This window comes from Lycorma delicatula, chromosome 10, assembly GCF_047948215.1.
Source record: "Lycorma delicatula isolate Av1 chromosome 10, ASM4794821v1, whole genome shotgun sequence".
Taxonomy (NCBI): domain Eukaryota; kingdom Metazoa; phylum Arthropoda; class Insecta; order Hemiptera; family Fulgoridae; genus Lycorma; species Lycorma delicatula.
This window is the reverse complement of record NC_134464.1, coordinates 50,685,512-50,705,635: the sequence shown is the minus strand read 5'-3', so window position 1 is coordinate 50,705,635 and position 20,124 is coordinate 50,685,512. Positions and strand designations below refer to the sequence as shown.

The 20,124-nt window shown below is 30.1% G+C and overlaps 2 protein-coding genes across 2 annotated transcripts in view; one reads left to right on the top strand and one right to left on the bottom strand.

Moving 5' to 3' along the window:
* LOC142330863 (uncharacterized) overlaps positions 1-20,124 on the bottom strand; it is a 478,952-nt gene that overhangs the window by 60,099 nt on the left and 398,729 nt on the right. The window lies entirely within an intron of this gene.
* Positions 6,281-6,949, top strand: LOC142330862 (transmembrane protease serine 2-like). The gene has a single exon (XM_075376327.1). It carries the CDS (start codon positions 6,281-6,283, stop codon positions 6,947-6,949), a length of 669 nt encoding a protein of 222 aa, XP_075232442.1.

Below are 20,124 nucleotides of genomic sequence, written 5' to 3'. Positions count from 1 at the left end.
CTCATACAGCCATTAACACTTGGGATAAACTGAAGGAAATTTATTGGGAAACCTTAGAACATCCCCTGTACAATTCAGATTTATCCCCCTACGATTTATTTTCATTTGGAGTTTTAAAGAAGATATTTCCCAGTACCTCCTTACTGGGAAGTTATCGATTCCTGAGCGACAAAGAAGTAGATTAGTACACAATTGGCTCGTGACACGTCCTCAAACCTTTTATGAAGAAGAGCTCCAGAAGCTCCTAAGACGTTGTAAAATGATGTTAATTCAGGGGGACTACATAGAAAAGCAATAAATATGTTTTGTATTCTTTATTCGCTACTAAAAAATGTTGAACACAAAAATCTAGTTTATTAACCTTCGTATATTTAATAAAGAAAAAAGTCATTGCATTTGAGACATGATCATGCTTATACTAGGCATATGGTATGGTTCTTTTTATTTTAATAAAATAAACAGAATATTATTTTACTTATTTGATATTTTATTTCTGCGTAATTTTTTTTATGTCGTAATTGTTTTGCTATTTGTTTATTTTGACGTTTTTTTATAATGAGCATTTGAAAATACTATTTATAACTACAAATGAAAGACAAAATTTAATAAACTTAAAACCTCAAACATAAACTGTTACGAATAATCAAGTTCAAGCGTTAAAAATATAAAGCAGACAAATAAAATCCAACAGAAACTGAACTTAACTAATTATAACAAAACTTTACTGTTTTATGGTCATTTATTTTAATATAACATTTTATATTATTTACTTTAACAGTTCGTAATATTTATACAGGTCAAACAGTTTAAAACTAACAGGATGGTCAGTTTAGTAGATTACGTGGTGTAGTCTTAATAATTATTTTGTATATATTTTATGTGATGAAACGAGGCAAAGAATAAATAAGCTGGGTGAGTAAGCGAGCAATGTAAATGTATTCCGACTGACATTAGTTAACGGGTTATTAAATTATAATACGTAAAGAGAATTTTATAGAAATAAATTTCCCACTGTCATCATTCTTATCAATCACTTTTACAACTAATTAAATGAAAATCTGTTTCTTACGCTTTTATTTATTTTTATAATAATCAAGCTCACAATTATATTTTCTGATGTCATTAAAAATATCATTTAATTCATCAAACACAGTTTTGGATAAAATAAGAAAAATAATTTAGTCTGATCGATGTTTTTAACTGCGATAATATCCTAATAACAGTGACGTGTGAAACCATTGCTTAAAATGCGTTTGGTATATACAAGGGACTTTCTGTATCATTAAAAATGAACTGTCTTGAAAGTTTAACATAAAAAAAAAATTAATTAGAATTTAAAACAAAATCCTTACAATAAATAAATAAAGGAAACTAGATATAACAACGTTTTATAAATTTAAAAATTAATATCATAAAATATAAGTTAGGAAAAAAAATTTGATAATATTACACGTAGATATCATAATAATAATAATAATAATACTAAATAGAACGTAGATATATAGATGAGGATAAAGTGTACGATTTTATTAAATCGGATAAAAATATTCTATGTAGAATAAATATATTATAAAGCTATTGTCAAAAGATTGGGTGGATAAAATACGGAGATAGTAGAAAAAGGGGAAAAAGAATTAGGAAACCGGGCAAGGGGAGTTGCTGGATAAAAGTAGTGCCCAATAAATATGTAGCAATATTTATACAGAAGGAGCAACAGCAGAGATTGTTTATTTGAGTTGAAGAGGGTGCGATACTGGTTAAAGGTAGGATGAGCTTAAGGGAAAGAGGAACATTGGAAGGGGTTTTGGTATAGTGGTGGCAAAGAGCAATTTAGGCATAGGGGTTGGGCCTCATTTATTCATAGGGTACGCCCGAACGCAACCCGTCGCCGCTCGCTTGTTCATCTCCTGTGAAGAGGAGACGTTCGCTACTACACAACCATACAATATCATTTTCCCCCTACTTAAGTTAGTACTCACTAAAGCTCTCCCATTGCCGTCTCTATGACAACGACAAACCAAGTTACATAATAAGTGCACGTATTCCAGCTTTAACATATCAACATAAGAGTAAAATAATATTTGAAAAGAAAAAGTTGACAATAACTATTTCACAGAAAAAATACAACAAAAGTTTTAATAGAAAAAACACTTAATTTTAATGATCGTCACAGAAATTTAATTGAGTTAATTCAAGTGATGAAAAGTTAGAAAAATCGATAAAAGAAATAATTTTTAAATTCGACTAAACATCCTTATAAAATAGTTTAATATCCCTTCTATGACAACTTAAACAATAACAGATTCAATGGTTTATTCTTAGTCTTGATCAATTTGGGTTGCATCAATAAAAAATATATTCGTTAACAACAAAATCAATTTAACAACAAACCTACAAAGTAAATAAAATAAACGCTTTGTTTGTTTTTATACATAGAAATTTACCAATACGTTAAAAAAAAAGATTATACGTAAATGTCATAAAATTTCGAACAGAACTGGGACCTTCGATGTACTAGTAAATTGATTATTACACATGTTCCGCTTTTCAGGCAGTGGCGGCTCGTGTGCAGGCACTGTGGAACTGCAGCTCGTCCTATTTCCACCTGATATTATCGATAACATTTAATAAAATGAGTCCTTTTTTCTTAAATTCTTTCTTAATATTTGTATAATTTATAATCCTTAAGCTTAATGTTAGTAGCCATCCCCCAGTTTATGAAAAAGGTACAAAAATCTTTGTATGGAACTGTGCGCTTCACAGTTCCAGCGGCGTAGTGTTTGACTGTTGTGCGCATGCGCACATGGAAAGCTGCACGCGAGGCTGCGAGGGAGAGAGTGCACTCACTGTCGCTCCCACAGTGCCGACTCTGGCGTGCTGGTGGAAGTTTTATTTACTCCGATGTGTATGGAACTTCCTTGTTCGTTCCATTTTCTAGTTTAGTCGGTGGAAGGAATATGAAAGTGGTTGAGTTGTTTTTTCAATAGTGATCCGAATATGGTAGAAAACAAGGGCTCTTTTAATTGCCAAATTTGTCCAGAAACACGTTGGAAGGGCGAAAGAGAAGGTAATTAGTAAAAACTAATTATGTATTTGTTTTTTTGTATATAGAAATTTAAATTACGCGCCATTAATTAAAGCGCTTTTGATTAAAGGTGGTATGGCTTTTGATTAAAGGTGTTTTTAAGCGGACATTTTATTAAATCTAATAATATTAAAAATATTATCTGTATTAAAATTTTATTATTTATTCGGTTAAACCGAATACGGTGTAATGTTCTTGAATTTAATAAAGTGTACGATTAGATTATTACCCTGCTTCCAATTATTCTATTTGATTCATTTGTTTTCGGTTGTTTTATTTTACAGAAAACTTTATTCATGTCCTTGAAAATTTAATTTTAGCTACGAGCCGTCACTGCTATCAAGTTAAATATCTCAGTCCCAGAATGGGCTTTCCGAACGACTACAAGATAGAAAAAAGAGGGTACAGTCATTAAAACAGTTCATACATCTGCAATATGAATGCAGTGAGCGTCTATCCAAAACCCCAAAAGAAACAGATCAATGATAAGAAAAACAGACGAATAGAATAAAGGAGACAATTTACTAGGTAACTAGAAAAGAAGTTCTAGAATAACATTTTTCTTTGAATTATTAAAACCTAGACAAGCATAACGAATGAAAAAGCGAAAACAATGATTCTTTAACCGCAGATCGCATGCTATTTGGGAAATCACACCTCATACTAATGTAAAATTAAATAATAATTAAAGTTAAATGCAAAACACGTGTTCGCAAGGTTCAAGCTTTTAATGACGACACCTGGAGGAAAATTACAATCTACCACGTAAGGCCAACTGAAACCAATATACTCGTAGTTAACCCACCAGGTTGGTCCAGTGGTGAACGCGTCTTCGCAAATCAGCTGATTTCGATGTCAACAGTTCTAAAGTTCAAGTCCTAATAAAGACAGTTACTTTTATACGGATTTGAATACTAGATCGTGGATACCGGTGTTCTTTGGTGGTTGAGTTTCAATTAACCACACATCTCAGAAATGACCGACCTGAGACTGTACAAGACTTCACTTCATTTATTCTCATACACATCAACCTCATTCATTCTCTGAAGTAATCCTGATCGTGGTTCGGAGGATAAACAGCAAAATAAAAAATATATTCCGTGGTAGTTATCGGCCTGCGTGGCGCGAGTGGTAACGTCTCGGCCTTTCATCCGGAGGTCCCGGGTTCGAATCCCGGTCAGGCATGACATTTTCAAATGCTAAAAATCATTCATCTCATCCTCTAAAGAAATACCTAACGGTGGTCCCGGGGATTAAAAAAAATACTCGTAGTTACTGTACATAAAATACAATACTGTAATGATTTTAATATTGAGATTAAAATTACAAAAAAATTAAACTAATCGAAGAAACATTGAGTATGGCCTACTTTACGGATCCTGAGTTCACGGGAAAGGAAACGTACAAATTTTCCTCCGGATTGCATTTTAATCCAAAGCTTTTTTAATAAATTTCTTCAAATTTGGGGAATTAAATACATTTTTTAGGTATGAAGCAGTTTCTTGAATTCTCTAAAATCTATCGTTTTAAATAAATTTTAATAATACTGTCAAAGTATTACATGAATTTCACGGGTATTAACATACAAAATTTAAAGCATTAATCTTTTCAAAGCAATTAGAAGTAACTTCACAAACGCTGCTTTAATCCACCTCCCGTATGCCTTGCATATTCTATGCAAAGCATTATGATCATAACGTTTTTGGTGTTTCGCATAAACCTAGCATATACATGTGTGACCCACCGAATTGGTCTAGTGGTGAACACGTTCTCGTTTTCCAAATCAGCTGATTTGGAAGTCGAAAGTTCCAACGTTCAAATCCTAGTTTGATCTTTTATACTGATTTGAATACTAAATCGTGGATATCGGAGTCTTTGGTGGTTGGGTTTCAATTAGCCACACATCTCAGAAATGGTCGACCTGAGACTGTAGAAGACTACACTTCACTTACATTCGTACATATCACCCTCATTCATCCTCTGAAGTAATACATGATGGTAATTCCCAGAGGCTAAACAGAATAAAAAAAAGAAAAATGGTCGATGAACATATAAAATTTACCCCTTAATTTTGAACAGTAATCAGAGAGATAATTTTCAGAAATAAACCAACTGCATCAAATTGTTCCAATTTTTTTAAAATTAAATAATGATTCCAAAAAATAGATTTTTTAAGCCTCAAAAAATATGGCAGTTGAATTGGACCCGTACCAAAAATATCAATTTTTTAAACTTTAATCTTCAAGATTTAAAATCAAACCGTTATCTATTATTGACGTAACGAAATTTAAAAATACAGCTTTTTACAACGAAAAATAAAATTTTTCATATAATACAATCCGAAGTGAAAATTTATTGTAGAAAGTAAAAAGACGACTAAAGAGGTTTTGAAATAAGATTTTTGAAAAAGTATTTGGTAATAAGTTGAAAATAAATTTTGCTGTGTTGCTGCTTTTATTTACAGTCGCATCAACAATTATAGTTATTACAAACTACAGTAACACTATCATGTAGTATTATATAAAACAACAAAAATAAACAATAAAGAAATAAGAACAATAAATAGCAAACATAGACAAGTGACACCAATAAATATAAAATAAAATACCTAAGTCAGACAAAAATCACTAAATCATTATTCTTCATTCCACTGTATGAGAGGAACCGCAACAGACGTTTTATACCATCGTTCTGATTTAATAGAAATTTCATATCGGAATCCAGGTCTAAGTTTTGCCGGATGGTTCCAAAGATCGGGCGATCAACGAGCAGGTGGTAAACGAACAATTTGACCTTGCAGGCCTCATAGATCTTCTGAGGAGAGCCAAGTAGATGAGCGTGGGTAAGACTGGTGTGTCTTTTTTTTCTTTTAAAATAATATTATTACCAAAAATCTTGGATAAAAATATATTTAAAAAATTTAATTCATCTATAAATTACAACAACGATTTTTTTTTTACATAAATCGAACGACGTTAATTTTTTTAATAAATTATTTAATGAAAGTAAAAGAAATAAATGTTTAAATCACATGTTAGAAATTTATTATATTTTTTATTTATGTTACAAATATTAATGCAATGATTGAAATTTAAAATTATTACGTGTTTACAGTCCAATTTTATTTCAAATTGTTTGTTTAGTTTCAAAATGTTTCATAATTTCATATCAATAACGTTTATTTTTTTATTATTTATGTACATTTATCATAATTTTATACGTAATGTTATTAGTGTGTGGTTAAATAATGAAGTTAGTAAAAAACCTAAAATTATAGGAGGCGAGATTGCTAAATACGGTGAATTTCCTTATTTCGTCTCTGTACAAAGAATTATAATAAAATATTCTATTCGTTCATTCCATGTGTGTGGAGGAAGTATACTAACCGAACATGTTATTTTAACTGCAAGACATTGCTGTGTTCCATCTGATTTCAAGAGAAGTGTACATATTATTAAAGCAGGTATAATAAATTTAAATGACAATGAACCTAATATAAATGTTGTACGAAAATGTATAACACATCCTGATTACGATAACGGTACATTTGAAAATGACATTGCTGTATTATTACCTAAATGGCCTATAGACTTCACTAGACGTAACATACCACCTGCTTTATATTCTTCAAAACCGATCGAAAAAGATCGGAGATTTTCTATAATGGGTCTGGGGCAAACAGGTGAATCCCATGAGGTGTATGGTAATGAATTCAGAATTCTGATGCAGAGAGTACGTAATCCGTATTATTACAAGAATATTTTTCAACCTTATAATCGTATCACGACGTTCTGTCCGGGAGGAGTTTATGGTAAATCTGCTTGTAAGTTAGATGCAGGAGATCCACTTCCTGCAGTGGTGTAATATATCTTGTTGTATCTAACAGTTTCAAAAATTGTGGTTCAAAAATATCTACTAAATATACAAATGTCGCATATTATCATGATTGGATTAAAAATACAATTGCTATGAAAAGTGGAAAATCAAGTTTATATTTCATATTATACCGGTATTACATTTTAATTTTTATCACTACGTAAATATATTTCAAATGTTATAAGAATAGGATCTTAAAATTGTTCGTTTGGATATCTTCTTTACATAGCCGGCATTTTATTACAACATATTTTTCAATTAATTTCTTATGTGTTATCTAACAGAAATTGTTTATTTTTCTTATGAACTATCTAAAAGAAAAAAGGTGTACTTAAAATTATGAGACTATGATTTGGGACTAATATGAAATATTTTACGTTTATGTACAGAAATGTGTGCAATTTCAATTTCCTCTGTTGGTTTTATTTTCTTAATAAACTTGATACTTTTTTAACAGATATTAAAAACAAAGAAAATTTTTATTTGACTGTTATTTTTTTTTTTTTAATTTTGTTATCTAGCATTATGCTAAGTTTTGTGTGTCTAGTCTTTATATTATACAAACATCATTTCTTAATGTTGTATAGATGTGGTTTCAATGTAATCAAGGCGAATGATTAACGATAAATTAATTTCACAGTATAATGAGATTTGTATAACCAGATTTCATTTGGTATATAATCTTTATTTCCGGTAATGTGCAAGGAAATTAATTAAAGAAGCCAGTAGTAATGAAATAATATAAATTTACATATTACAATGAGCCTTACTTTACGTTCAGTCGTGGTCTCTTTACGTTACGTTTTTACGTTTTCATGTTGATATTTAAAATTTCTTGTAGAAAGGGTGGAATGCGTTTACCATTTTCCAGATATTTTCTCGTGTTATTTTTCTTATTTTGATAAAGATTTGGAGTAATTTATGGTTTCTCCCCTCCAAAGGTTTGCCAGTTTTTGATCTGGAAATAACATAAAATAGCAGGAAATATTGATAGATAACCAGGCTGGAGAAATGACCCAATAAATCCCGATAACACAGTAAATTCTATTTTAAACCGGTCATTTTAACATTTTCCATATTGACATATTTTATATAATAAAGATATAAGCATTACTGCTCATAATTATAGATACAAATTATAAATAAAATCAAACCAAACTTAACCTACGCTCGCTAAACTTGACTAATTAACAGTAATGTTTTATTTAAATAATTACTAATTGCAATAGTTACTAAATTTATTATAAGTCAAAACATTACTCTTAATTAGTCAAGGGTAGGGTGCGAAGTTTTATGATATTATGTTTATAAAATAAATATAAATGGTTATATCTATCTATTTCTCCAACCGGATTATTGATGAATTCAATATTTCCTGCAACTTTTGTTATTTTCAGGTAAATAACTTGCAAACTATTGGTTGGGGAAAAATAAAAAAGTACCAAAATTCTTACATTTTAACAGAATAATAATAAAAATAATCCCTTTTGGCACGTCGGAAGGCGGAGGTAGATTTCACAGGTGTTATGTAGGTGATATAAAAGATTTTCACCTTAAAGTTAAGGAAAACTTCAAATTTACTCAATACGACGATGATAGCATGTGAAAAGAAATTTCACATGTTTAGCATACGACAAGCCCCCATATTTTTACAATCAGCAACATTTTGGTCATCCTTTGCCGTAAGAGTTGGTTATATCAAAAATTGTTCACACAAAAGTTTTAGTTAACGTTTAGAGGACTAACGACTACTTTAAACTGATTCGATATTGTGTCTACTAAGGAAGGTATGATTCTTTTTTGTCTTCGAAATCCCATTTTTTTAACCCCCCTGGGCCAGTGGTTGGTGATATAAAAAAAAACTTTAAGTATATAAGTTTTAGGCCCTTATTCGAAGAACAGTAGGAATTTTAAACGAATTCAATACTAAATTAAATAAGAAAGTTACAGCGATATTTTGTTTTTTTCGAAAAAGCCCCCCCATTTCCAACCCACGGTCCGATTTTGCCTATTAACGAAATCGATCGAGATTTTGAGTCGAGTTTTTTTTTTGGGAAGAATTTAAAATTGATTGGCGCAAAATTACAGCAGTTATCGTGCCCACAAGAAAGTGAAATATATATATATGTATATAAACTTTTGAGCTGACGGTGGTTTTGAGGTCTCGGGGATGTGAAACGCGAAGATATGTCGAAATTTTCCGGATAGGTAGCTTTCTTATGAAATCTAGTTAAAAATTGAAAGTAAAGTCAACTTTAAAAAATTTTAAAAGATATTGCCTTCCAAAACAATAAACTCAAACTTGATACCTCAAAACGTAAAGAAAATTCATTTTCACCGAAAGTATAATCGTACTTTTCTTCGAAATGTTAATATAATAATTTAGAAATTAAGTCGAGTGAAATATTGCGTGAATAGTGTAATAAAAATAATATTTCTTAAAATTTTCATATTCAGTTACGTTACTAATAATTACAGTAACAGTTTCATTACAATTAAATTCTCTACAAATTTTTTAGTTTTCTACATACACATATGAACAACCTCTTACCCGCAACGCATACAATCTCCGTTCCGTCGTCTGTAAAAAAACAAAACTTTTTCATGTTAACTTATTAAATAGTTTACTTAGAATTAAGTTCTCTAAAAGGTTTGTGGTAAAATGTTATTTGTTTACGGGTAATTCAACATCAAACATAAAAATTATGGTTGCGTCACCAATTTATTGTGTTTTACAATAAATTTTCCAAAATTATTAAAAATACAGTTGTGGAAGAAATTTATTATTAATACGTATAATCCAATCTTTCAGGTCGCCGACCATATCAAATTTACTCCTTAAATTAGATTCCAATTTCAGTATGGATATCTTTATTTTTTGTACAGGAATCAGGGTGATAATTTTCATAAATTAATCAAAATGCCTAAAAATTTAGGCCAACTTGTTGAAGTAAAAAATTATCCGAATAAATAGATTTTCTATGGGTCAAAAATATAAGGGGTTTGAACTGGACCCGTATCTAAAATATCAATTTTATAAGCTTTAATTTTCAAGATTAAAAATCCAACTTTCATCTATTATTGATGCAAAGAAATTAAAAAAAAATCAATACTAAAAACCCAACAAATACTTTTTAATTAAAAAATATAGCTTTTTATAAAACAAAAAATCAAATTGTAACATAAAAAATTACGAAGTAAACATTCATTGGTGGATGGTAAAGAGTCAAATAAAAAATTTATGAAATAAGTCGTTTATTATTTTGTTCTGTTTGTCGTCAAAGATTATGATTTTACATTAATATAATTACTGAAAATCATGGATAAAAATAATATAAAAACACTTTATTTTATCATTAAATTACAAAAAAAAAACAACAATTTTTTTATGTAAATCGAACAATATTACTTTTTTTGTAAATTATTTAACGAAAGTAAAAATATAAATTTTAATCATATAAACTAAATCTCATATGTTACAAAGTAATATGACAAATTATTTTAGACAAATACGCCATATTTTTGAAAGAAGTATACAAAGCTGAGATGTTATTTTGATGACAGTACATGTTGTTTCCTACATGAAATTAAGAATGATACAATTTTTGTTGCAGCAAGTGTAAAAATTTTAAAGAAAAAAAAATCCCAATAAAAGTTTTGTAGAAAAAATGTATAACACAACCTGATTCTAATAACAGAACACATAAAAATGATATTACTGTATTGTTTTTTAAACGGCCTGTAGATTTAAATAATTGGCCTGCTTTACATTCTTCAAAACCGATCGAAAGAGATCAGAATTGTTGTACAATGGGCTTCAGAGCAATACATAAAATCCCTGAAGAATATCCGAATGAACTCAGAACTCAGATGTAGACAGTACGTAATCCGTGTTAAAAAATGTCAACTTTATAATCGTATCACGACATTCTTTGGGGGGATGAGTTTTTGATCCCGGAAAAATCTGCTTGTCCCGGTGATTCTTCAAGTCCATTTGTATGCAGTGATGTAATAAATATTGCAGCTTACACTTTAAGGGAGTTTGGTACGGGACCTCTTCGTATACAAATGTTTCATAATATGAAGATTGGATTAAAGATACCATTGCTAGGAAAAGTGGAAATTCTAGTTTATATTTTACTTTATATCGTTATTACATTTTGATTTTTTTCATAAAACACTGTATTTTTTACACAAGGTTTGTAATTTTATTTACAAAATGTTTTTCACTTACATTCACAACCATTAAATGCGTTTGTTTGTTCAGTTTTACATAATAAAAAAATATTTAGTTAATGCTGTAAAGTTCAGCTTTCGAAACGATCAAGGCGAAAGATTTTTAACGAAAATTAATTTCAAAGTATTATGAATTTATATACCCTGATTTCTCTTGGTATATAAAATTCCTTTCCGGTAATGTATCACGGAATTGACTGAAAAACTAAGATTAATGAATAATACATATTTCCATAATACAATGAGTCTTACTTTACGCTCAGTAGTGGTCTCTTTATATCGTTTCCCTCTATTGCACTTTGCTTTTTTTATTACATTTTAAAACTGATTATTATTATTGTATGTAGCTTTAGGTAATTCTGATTTTTAAAGTTTCTTTTCGGAAGCATGGAAAGCATTTCACAGTACTTTTTCGTTTCTCCTTCCCGCAATAGTTTGCAAGTTTTTCACCAGGAAATAACTCAAAATACCAGGAAATATGGATATTAACAATAACCAGGTTGTAGGAACCCGATTTTAAAAATCATCCATATTTAAACATTCTTTATATTCACGTATTTTACACATTGATAATATAAGTATTATTGCATATATTTATAGATACAAATTATAAATACAATCTAATCAAATTTACCCTACGCTTGCTAACCTCCAGTTATGTTTTGATTATTTAAATAATAAACAATTAGAATAATTACTAAATTTAAAATTTTAATACTCAAAACATTACTGTTAATTAGTCAAGGTAAGCGAGCGAAACGACCGTAGGTTAATTTTCGTTAATTATAATTATAAAATAAATATAATTCGTTATATTACGTTACTGGGCAATATATCCAACCTGGTTACTGCTAATATTAATATTTCCTGGTTTTTTGAGTGATTTCCAGGTGAAAAATTTACAAACTTTTGGGGAGGGAGAAACGAAAAAGTACCAGCGTTTCTTATTTTCCGGATATTTTCTGTGTTATTACTATGAACATTTATTATATTTTCCTTTAAACAGAATAAATAAAAAAAAATTTAAGATTAAATTTAACTTTAAAAATCTTTGAAAGATACATCCTGCCAAAAAAGTAATTCACGCTTCGTACCTCAAAAGGTAAAGAAAAATCATTTTCACCGAAAGTAATATCGTACATTTCATCGAAAAGTTGGTAAAATAATTGAAAAATTAAACCTTTATCTTTTCAGTAGAAATAAGTGCGAAAAGAGAATATTTTTATGTAAATTATTTACGACGTACGACGTATGAAAATGAACAATTATTCACTAATTATCAACAACGAGAGCACTTCTAACGTTACTTTTTTTATAATTAATGATCCCAGTTTCCGTGGCCAGCCTCCGTGGCACGACTGGTAGCGTCTCGGCCTTTCATCCAGAGATCCCGGGTTCGAATCCCGGTCAGGCATTTTCACACACGCTACAAATTATTCATCTCATCCTCTGAAGGAATGCCTAACGGTAGATCCGAAGGTTAGAAAAGGAAATAATAAAATTAATGTTAAAAGCAAATATTAGTGAAATTAAATCTAATTTTTTTTTAACAATTTTATTTATAGTCGCATCAAAAATTAAAGTCATTAGCGACTTATCAGTGTAATATAACTGTACCGGTAAATTTGTAGTCTTGCACAAACTATGGTCGACTACTCCGAGACGTGTGGTTAATTGAAACCCAACTACCAAAGAACACCGGTATTAACGATCTAATATTCAAACCTGAATAAAATTAACTACCCACCCTTATTAGGATTTGAACCTGAGAACTTCGACTTCGAAATCAGCTACTTACGACGACAAGTTTACCACTAGACCAACCCGGCGGTTTTTATTTTATAAAGATTTAAGGTGTAATCCAAACTGAAAAAATTATGATCGTTCAGACACACCAATACATTCATCATATTACAATCAGGTTTTGTAGCAGAATAAAATAATAATAAATGTATTTAACAATAAGTACATCATATTTCACTAAAATGTGGATAACGCTTATGAGTAGGAAAATGATATGAAAGTCATACATGGTGTTCCAGACATACCTCACCGGGAATCAAACTCGGAACTGTCCACATAAAAAAAGATAATTTTTTATTTTGGTATAATGACAGAACTATATGGTTACTTATTCTATAGATTAAAATATATATATATACAATTATTTTCCCTAGTCAAAAATGGAATATACTTCGATCCGGGTTAAAAACAATAAGAAGATTATATAAAGTAAAAGTAAATAATGGAGAGAGTAAAGTTGAGAAGGAAACATTTAACACAAACTTGTATTTCTTTTATTGATATTTACAGAATTAAACCGCACTGCGGTGACTTCTACAGAAAATTGTTAGGATATGGAGTGGTCGGTAAAAGTACAAACCGCTCGATGAAATAAAACGAAACTGAATGAAATGAGCCAGAAGTCTGTACTGAATTCAGTACAGATAATTCGGACAAGTTATTTAAGGAATTGGACTGACGGACTAATTATAGTAAACCTAAATTAATTGGCGTGTTTACTTATCGAGGTTACGAAGACTGTTTTACTGAAATTAATTAAACAAATGAGGTAAAGCTAGAGTTTTCAACATAAAATCCTAGGATTATGAATGTAAAAGAAAAGTAATGTAAACGCATTAGTTTTAAAAATATGTACGCATTTATACTGCTAAACAAACATTTTTTTAAACGAACCAATAAATTAATTCAAATATCGTTTACTGCTTTAATGTACTGAGTTTTAATACGTTTTATAATTTTTTTTAATAATAAAAGTAATAAATTAATATTTCAAAAAAGTATAATAATTATGTTTACTAAAAACATAATAAAGCCAACTAATTTAAATAAATACTGTTTCCGAGTAAAAAAAACTGACAACAAAGTTGTAATACAGCACTGATTAGTTTTCCTTATATAGTGTAAAAAAAAAATTGAAAAAGTTAGCTAAGATTTCTTTTTTGGGATGGAGTAATTTATGGTAAGTTTTATAATAAAATTATCATTCTACGTTTAATAAACCAAAAAACTTTTTAAAATTTAAAAAATTAGATTTTTAATCCTCCCCACCTTATAAATTACCTTCCAACAAAGTTCTTTGATTTTTCTACGTTTACTATGTTCAATGATAAAAACAATTCCACTAAATAATCTACTTCCAATAAAAAGTTACCTAAGATTTGATTTATGGGTGTGTGGGTAAATTATGATGAAATTAAATTGTTATACTATTATAAAAGTTTATTATTTAAACTTTTAATAATATTAAACGTACGTTTCAAAACGTTTCAAAAAAATCGATATTTTTGAATTTTGATCGGCTCGCACATCTGAACAATATTGGTCCCTAAGTATACTTTTTGGATCGCTTGCACTACTATTATAACGCTTTGGAACTACTACTATTATTTAACCGCTTTGGAAGACAGTGAAAAAAAATTCGGTTAAAAAGACACGATACTTTTTTGAGTTTTCGGCGAGAAGGGGTAAATAATGTTTTTAAAATAGTAAGATAAACGTACACTGATTTTTAATAAAAAGTGGAATTATGTATGTAAAAGTTTGAGAAAATTGGTCCAAAAAAACTATCTATGACATCCTCTGCAGACAAAACAAAAATTGTAGTCATTGAAAAAAAAAAGAAGAAAAAATTAGCTAATTATCCCTTTGAATGAAATTTTCCAATAGATAATTAAGTAAATGAATGTACACAATCCCGGGATAGAGTTTGAATAGGATCAAATACCATCAGAAAGTATTTTACCTACATAAAGGTGAAATAAATTTTACCTACATAAAGGTGAAATAAATTATGTTCATAAATTTACCGAACCTTTGAATAAAATTTTAACATTAGGCCATTTATAACGTCCGTATTACTAGCCTTGTTGACAAATTGTAAGCAAAATTAAATGTTCCATACACAGAAATCATTCTGCAAAATTTCACCGGAATCAATCCATTCAGTTTAGAGATATCGAGCGAAAAACAGGCTACTATATTTCTTTTTTCTTTAACCTCCGGGTCCGCAGTTAAGCAATTTTTTTCTCGCAAAAGATGAGATGAATGTTTTGTAGCGTATGTAAAAAATGCCACGCCTGATCGGGATTCGAACCCAGGACTTCCAGGTGAAAGGCCGAGACGCTACTACTCGCGCCAAGGAGGCCGGCGGAACATAAAAATCTGCAAAAAACCAAATCTAAACTTTAACCTCCGGGTCCGCAGTTAAGCAATTTTTTTCTCGCAAAAGATGAGATGAATGTTTTGTAGCGTATGTAAAAAATGCCACGCCTGATCGGGATTCGAACCCAGGACTTCCAGGTGAAAGGCCGAGACGCTACTACTCGCGCCAAGGAGGCCGGCGGAACATAAAAATCTGCAAAAAACCAAATCTAAAACCATTTAACCCGATTAACGTAATTTTTTTTAATTGATATATAATGAATATCTATGCACATACTTTTATTTATATGGTACACAATGATTATCTATGCAGAATACATTTCCCACAACGCAAATTTTTAACTGCAGTCATGAACATTACAAGATTTCATAAACCTTTAATTTTATTAAAATGTTAATAAATAAAACAAGTTCTAACAACTTAAAAAAAAAAAAACAAGTTCTAACAACTTAAAAAAAAAAAAATAATAAGCAGAGTAGAAAAACGAATCTTCCAAAAACAAATATATGGTCAAAAATGTAAGGATGCACTATACCGACTAACAAAAAAGAAGAAAAGTTTTAACAAGAGATAGAAAATATTAAAACAACAAAAAGGATAAGGATAAAATTCAATGGGCATCTTTATAAAATGAAGAATAAAAAAGAAAAGAAATGCAGATAAAGAAACGTCAAAGTTCCAACTTGGATCATCATAACGAACCACGCTTCTAATTTTCCACAATCAAATTTTCTCGACCATAATGAGCACAAGAACGAAACTAATTTTTAAATAAATTATCACTTGTACAAATTCAGATACAGTATTACAGCGTATTTAAATTGCAATAAAACTGATCACGAAGTTTTGATGATGATTTTGAGCAACAAAATTCCATACATAAACATATAAATATATAAGTAAATGGTATTTTTCGTAATCCGCATGCTTCAAAACCTGAAGAAAATTTATTTTCATCCCGTACTTACAACATGCGACCGAAAGTTAAACCGTATTGTTCATCGAAAAGTCGGTAAACAATTAGAAATAATAAAGAAGTATTGGCAAAATACGAGGTGTGTGAGAAAAGTAATGAAACTGACTTTTTACTTGCCAAAGTTTTTATTTTTTTCAAACAATATTATCCCCTTCAAAGTAGTTCCCTATAGGGAACTACTGGTCGGTCACAGTATAGGGATTTTAACATATACAGATGGGGATTTTAACTGGTCGGTCACAGTTTTTTGAATGTTCTCCAGAGTTCCAAAATGATGTCATTTTAAGACATGTTTCAATTTCGGGAAAAGGAAAAAGTCACAAGGACTCAAATCAGGTGAATAGGAGGGTTGAGGAACCGTAGGAATACGTTTTGAGGTCAAAAATACCCTGATGGAAATGGCCGTGTGAGACGGGGTATTGTCAAGATGAAGCATCCACTTGTCTGCAATGTCTGGGTCTCACGCGAATCACTCTTTTCCTGAGCCTTTCAAAGACACCTTTGTAAAACTCTTGGTTGACAGTTTGTCCTGGAGGAACAAATTCTTTATGCACGATACCCCTACTGTCAAAAAAACATAACAGCATGGTTTTGATCTTTCATTTGCTCATTCTACATTTTTTCGGTGCAGGAGATGACGGAGTGTGCCACACTTCGCTTTGCCGCTTTGTTTCAGGATCGTACTCAAATATCCAGGATTCATCACCTGTGATCACACGATTTAAGAATTCTTGGTCATTGTCAATCCTCTCAAGAAGATCAACACACACGTTTCTTCGATTGTCCTTCTGTTCCGTTGTGAGGTTTATCGGCACCATTTTCGCACAAACCTTTCGCATGTCCAAATCGTCTGTCAAAATTTGATGTTCGGGAAAAGTGTTTAAATTTAACTGTTCACTCATCATCCTTATTGTTCAACGATGGTCTGATCTCACAAGAACCATCACACGCTCAACGTTTTCGTCAGATTTTGAAGTTGAAGGTCTCCCTGAGCGAGGTTTATCTTCAACGTGTTTTCGGCCTTCCAAAAATGATTTGTGCCAGCGGAAAACTTGTGCTCTTGATAAGCATTGTTCCCCATAGGCCTGTTTCAACTTTTCAAACGTCACACTCGCGGATTCCCCAAGCTTAACAGAAAACTTGATTGCACAACGTTGCTCTAAATTTCGTAACGTACATAACAAAAAAACTTCACTGATGGCGCTGTCAAAATAATGTGTTGGCTGAACGGAGTTGAAACTCATACTGAGCATGTGGAAGGGATGAACAAACCGGTCTAGCACAGACCGGTACACACAGCGTTGCCAGATCGGTCGCAGTGTTTCCAATCTCATTACTTTTCTTACACACCTCGTAAATATGCCAAATTATGTAAACGTGGTACAATGGTGATGACCCGAAGAAGAAAATTTACATAATAAAAAATCTATCAAATTATTGCCCCTCCCTCTTTTCGAGGTTTTTGAAAACTTTTAATATACTTAAAAACAAGGTTGTATATTTGACCCTTTTTTACAACTATTTTTAAAATGTTTAGCGAACATTTTACCAGATGGACTGATTTTTTTTTTGATTCATTATTTTTTACAAGAAATTCTTTGGTGATAAGAGTGGAAAACAATAAATATTCTCCACTTATTATAGAGAAATTTTCCACAGGCGGATGTTCTTTATAACACTGGCCTTATTATCTCCAAAACACATTAAAATATCAAAAACGTTTCTCGTGTAATCCAAAATTCCAAAAATGTTTATTTCAAGCTCGATCTCTTTACGTAGAATCTTGCATTGCCTTTTTTTTTTATCAAGTCGCAGATTTTTCACCTTAGTGTTATTTGCTCGCGACACGTTTTTCTCACAGGCTATTATGTTTTTTGTTATTATGCTTTTATGTTAACCAACCAAAATTTTAAATAAAATAAATTTAAAATAAAAAAATACACAAAAATTTCATATATAATTTTTTTCCAAAAATTTATAATTTTTGAAACCGGCACAAAATTATGGATTAGTTGATTGTTAGTAAACTGCTAAGTTTTAATTTTTGTCTAAAAAAGAGTATAGAAAAACATTTTTTTTAAAAATTTTATTAGTTTTTGCTTAAATCAGCATTTTTAAACAATTGATTATATTTAATCACTGCTTGTTACTAAATTAATATGTTGTAAGATAATGATATCATCCGGATATATGGGAGTATTTTCACGAGAAAATAAAAGAAAACTAGCTGGAAACTTAGCTCATTATTAGGCTCTGTATGTAGTTTCTCTACTCTTTTTTTTTTACTTACTTTTATCAAGGTGCAATAAAAAATAAATGTATCTACATGCCAGAGAACCTAATCTCACGCTCGGTAATAGTTCTTGATTTTGTCCCTTTTATATGATCCATCGTTCTATTATAAAAACAAATAAAAAATATTTATATAATATCTACATTTTGGTGATATCATAACATCAATTCTAAGTGCTAGCTTACATATTCACCGCAGTGATAAACAATGCACAATATGACGATGTTTAAAACAAACGGAAGTTACCAAGCGGCAGTATGACCAGATCATAAGAAAAATAAAATCTGACGCGGACTTCCTTGTACACCTATTAAATTACAATACACTTTTTTTTAAATTAAAAGTACATAACATTTTATTTCATTAACAACTTCTGATATTTTTCAATTTTTTGTTTTGTTTTTATTGTTATTATTGAAATATTATTTACTGTATTTTTTTTTTTTACAATCAGAGGTTAATAATTTATTAATAAATCAATATATTTAAATTAAGAAAAAGTAGATTAAGTGGGATTCGAACCGATTTACCTTTCCCTTGTGAGATCCAAATATTTCTTTAATTAAAATTTTATATGGCTATAACTCTGGAACGAATAAAAATAAATAACATTTTTGATAGATACATCGTTGAAAAGCTTCAGTGAGAGCATAGTACTGCTATAAAGAAAAAGTCCATTTTGAGCTTTTTTGACCTTTTGATCTAGTTGTTTGCAATCAAAAGGGAAGGTGCACAACTAGATGTTACAACAGTTCTAAATCATTTCAATATCCTACGGCTAATTGTTTTTGAGTTATGCGAATACATAGGTACGTACAGACGTCGCGCCGAAACTAGTCAGAACGGATATTCAGATGGTCAAAATGGATATTTCCGTTGAAATCTGAAGAAGGAAATTTTTCGCGATCACAATAATTCCTTTACTTCTTACAAGGAAATAAAAAAAAAAACTGTTATATTATGTCCTTTAAATATAACTGACAAAGAATAACTTCCTCTAATCTACCGCAGCTTATTGTAAACAAAACTTTATTATTATTTCATTTATAATTCCTTCAGTCGTAGCTGATTATTTGTTATGGTAGTTCCAGCTGATTATTAGTTATGCTACATATTTAGTATGCGGTGAAAAAAGTATACGGTATAAACTGTCCATTCACTTATAATTGAAAGTCTGTGTTATATGAACATTATTATAACGTTTAAGCACGTTAAAGAGAATGCAAAATTTATTTCACGAAACCGTACAGCAAACCAAATCATAACAGTATGATGAGTCTAATTTATTTTTATTTGGCGTAATCTATTCAAGAAAACCAAACTTCTTTTTATTTCTAACATAAAAATGAAGTAAAAAATAACGTGTAAACAAAAATTAAACAAAAGGTGATAAAAATATTTATTTAGATTAAAAATAAAAATTTTAAGATAGTACGTGGTAACGTACTATCTTAAAATTTTTATTTTAAAAA

Excerpts from the sequence above, each read along its gene's own strand:
- LOC142330862 (XM_075376327.1), top strand. The coding sequence starts at position 6,281 with ATGTACATTTATCATAATTTTATACGTAATGTTATTAGTGTGTGGTTA.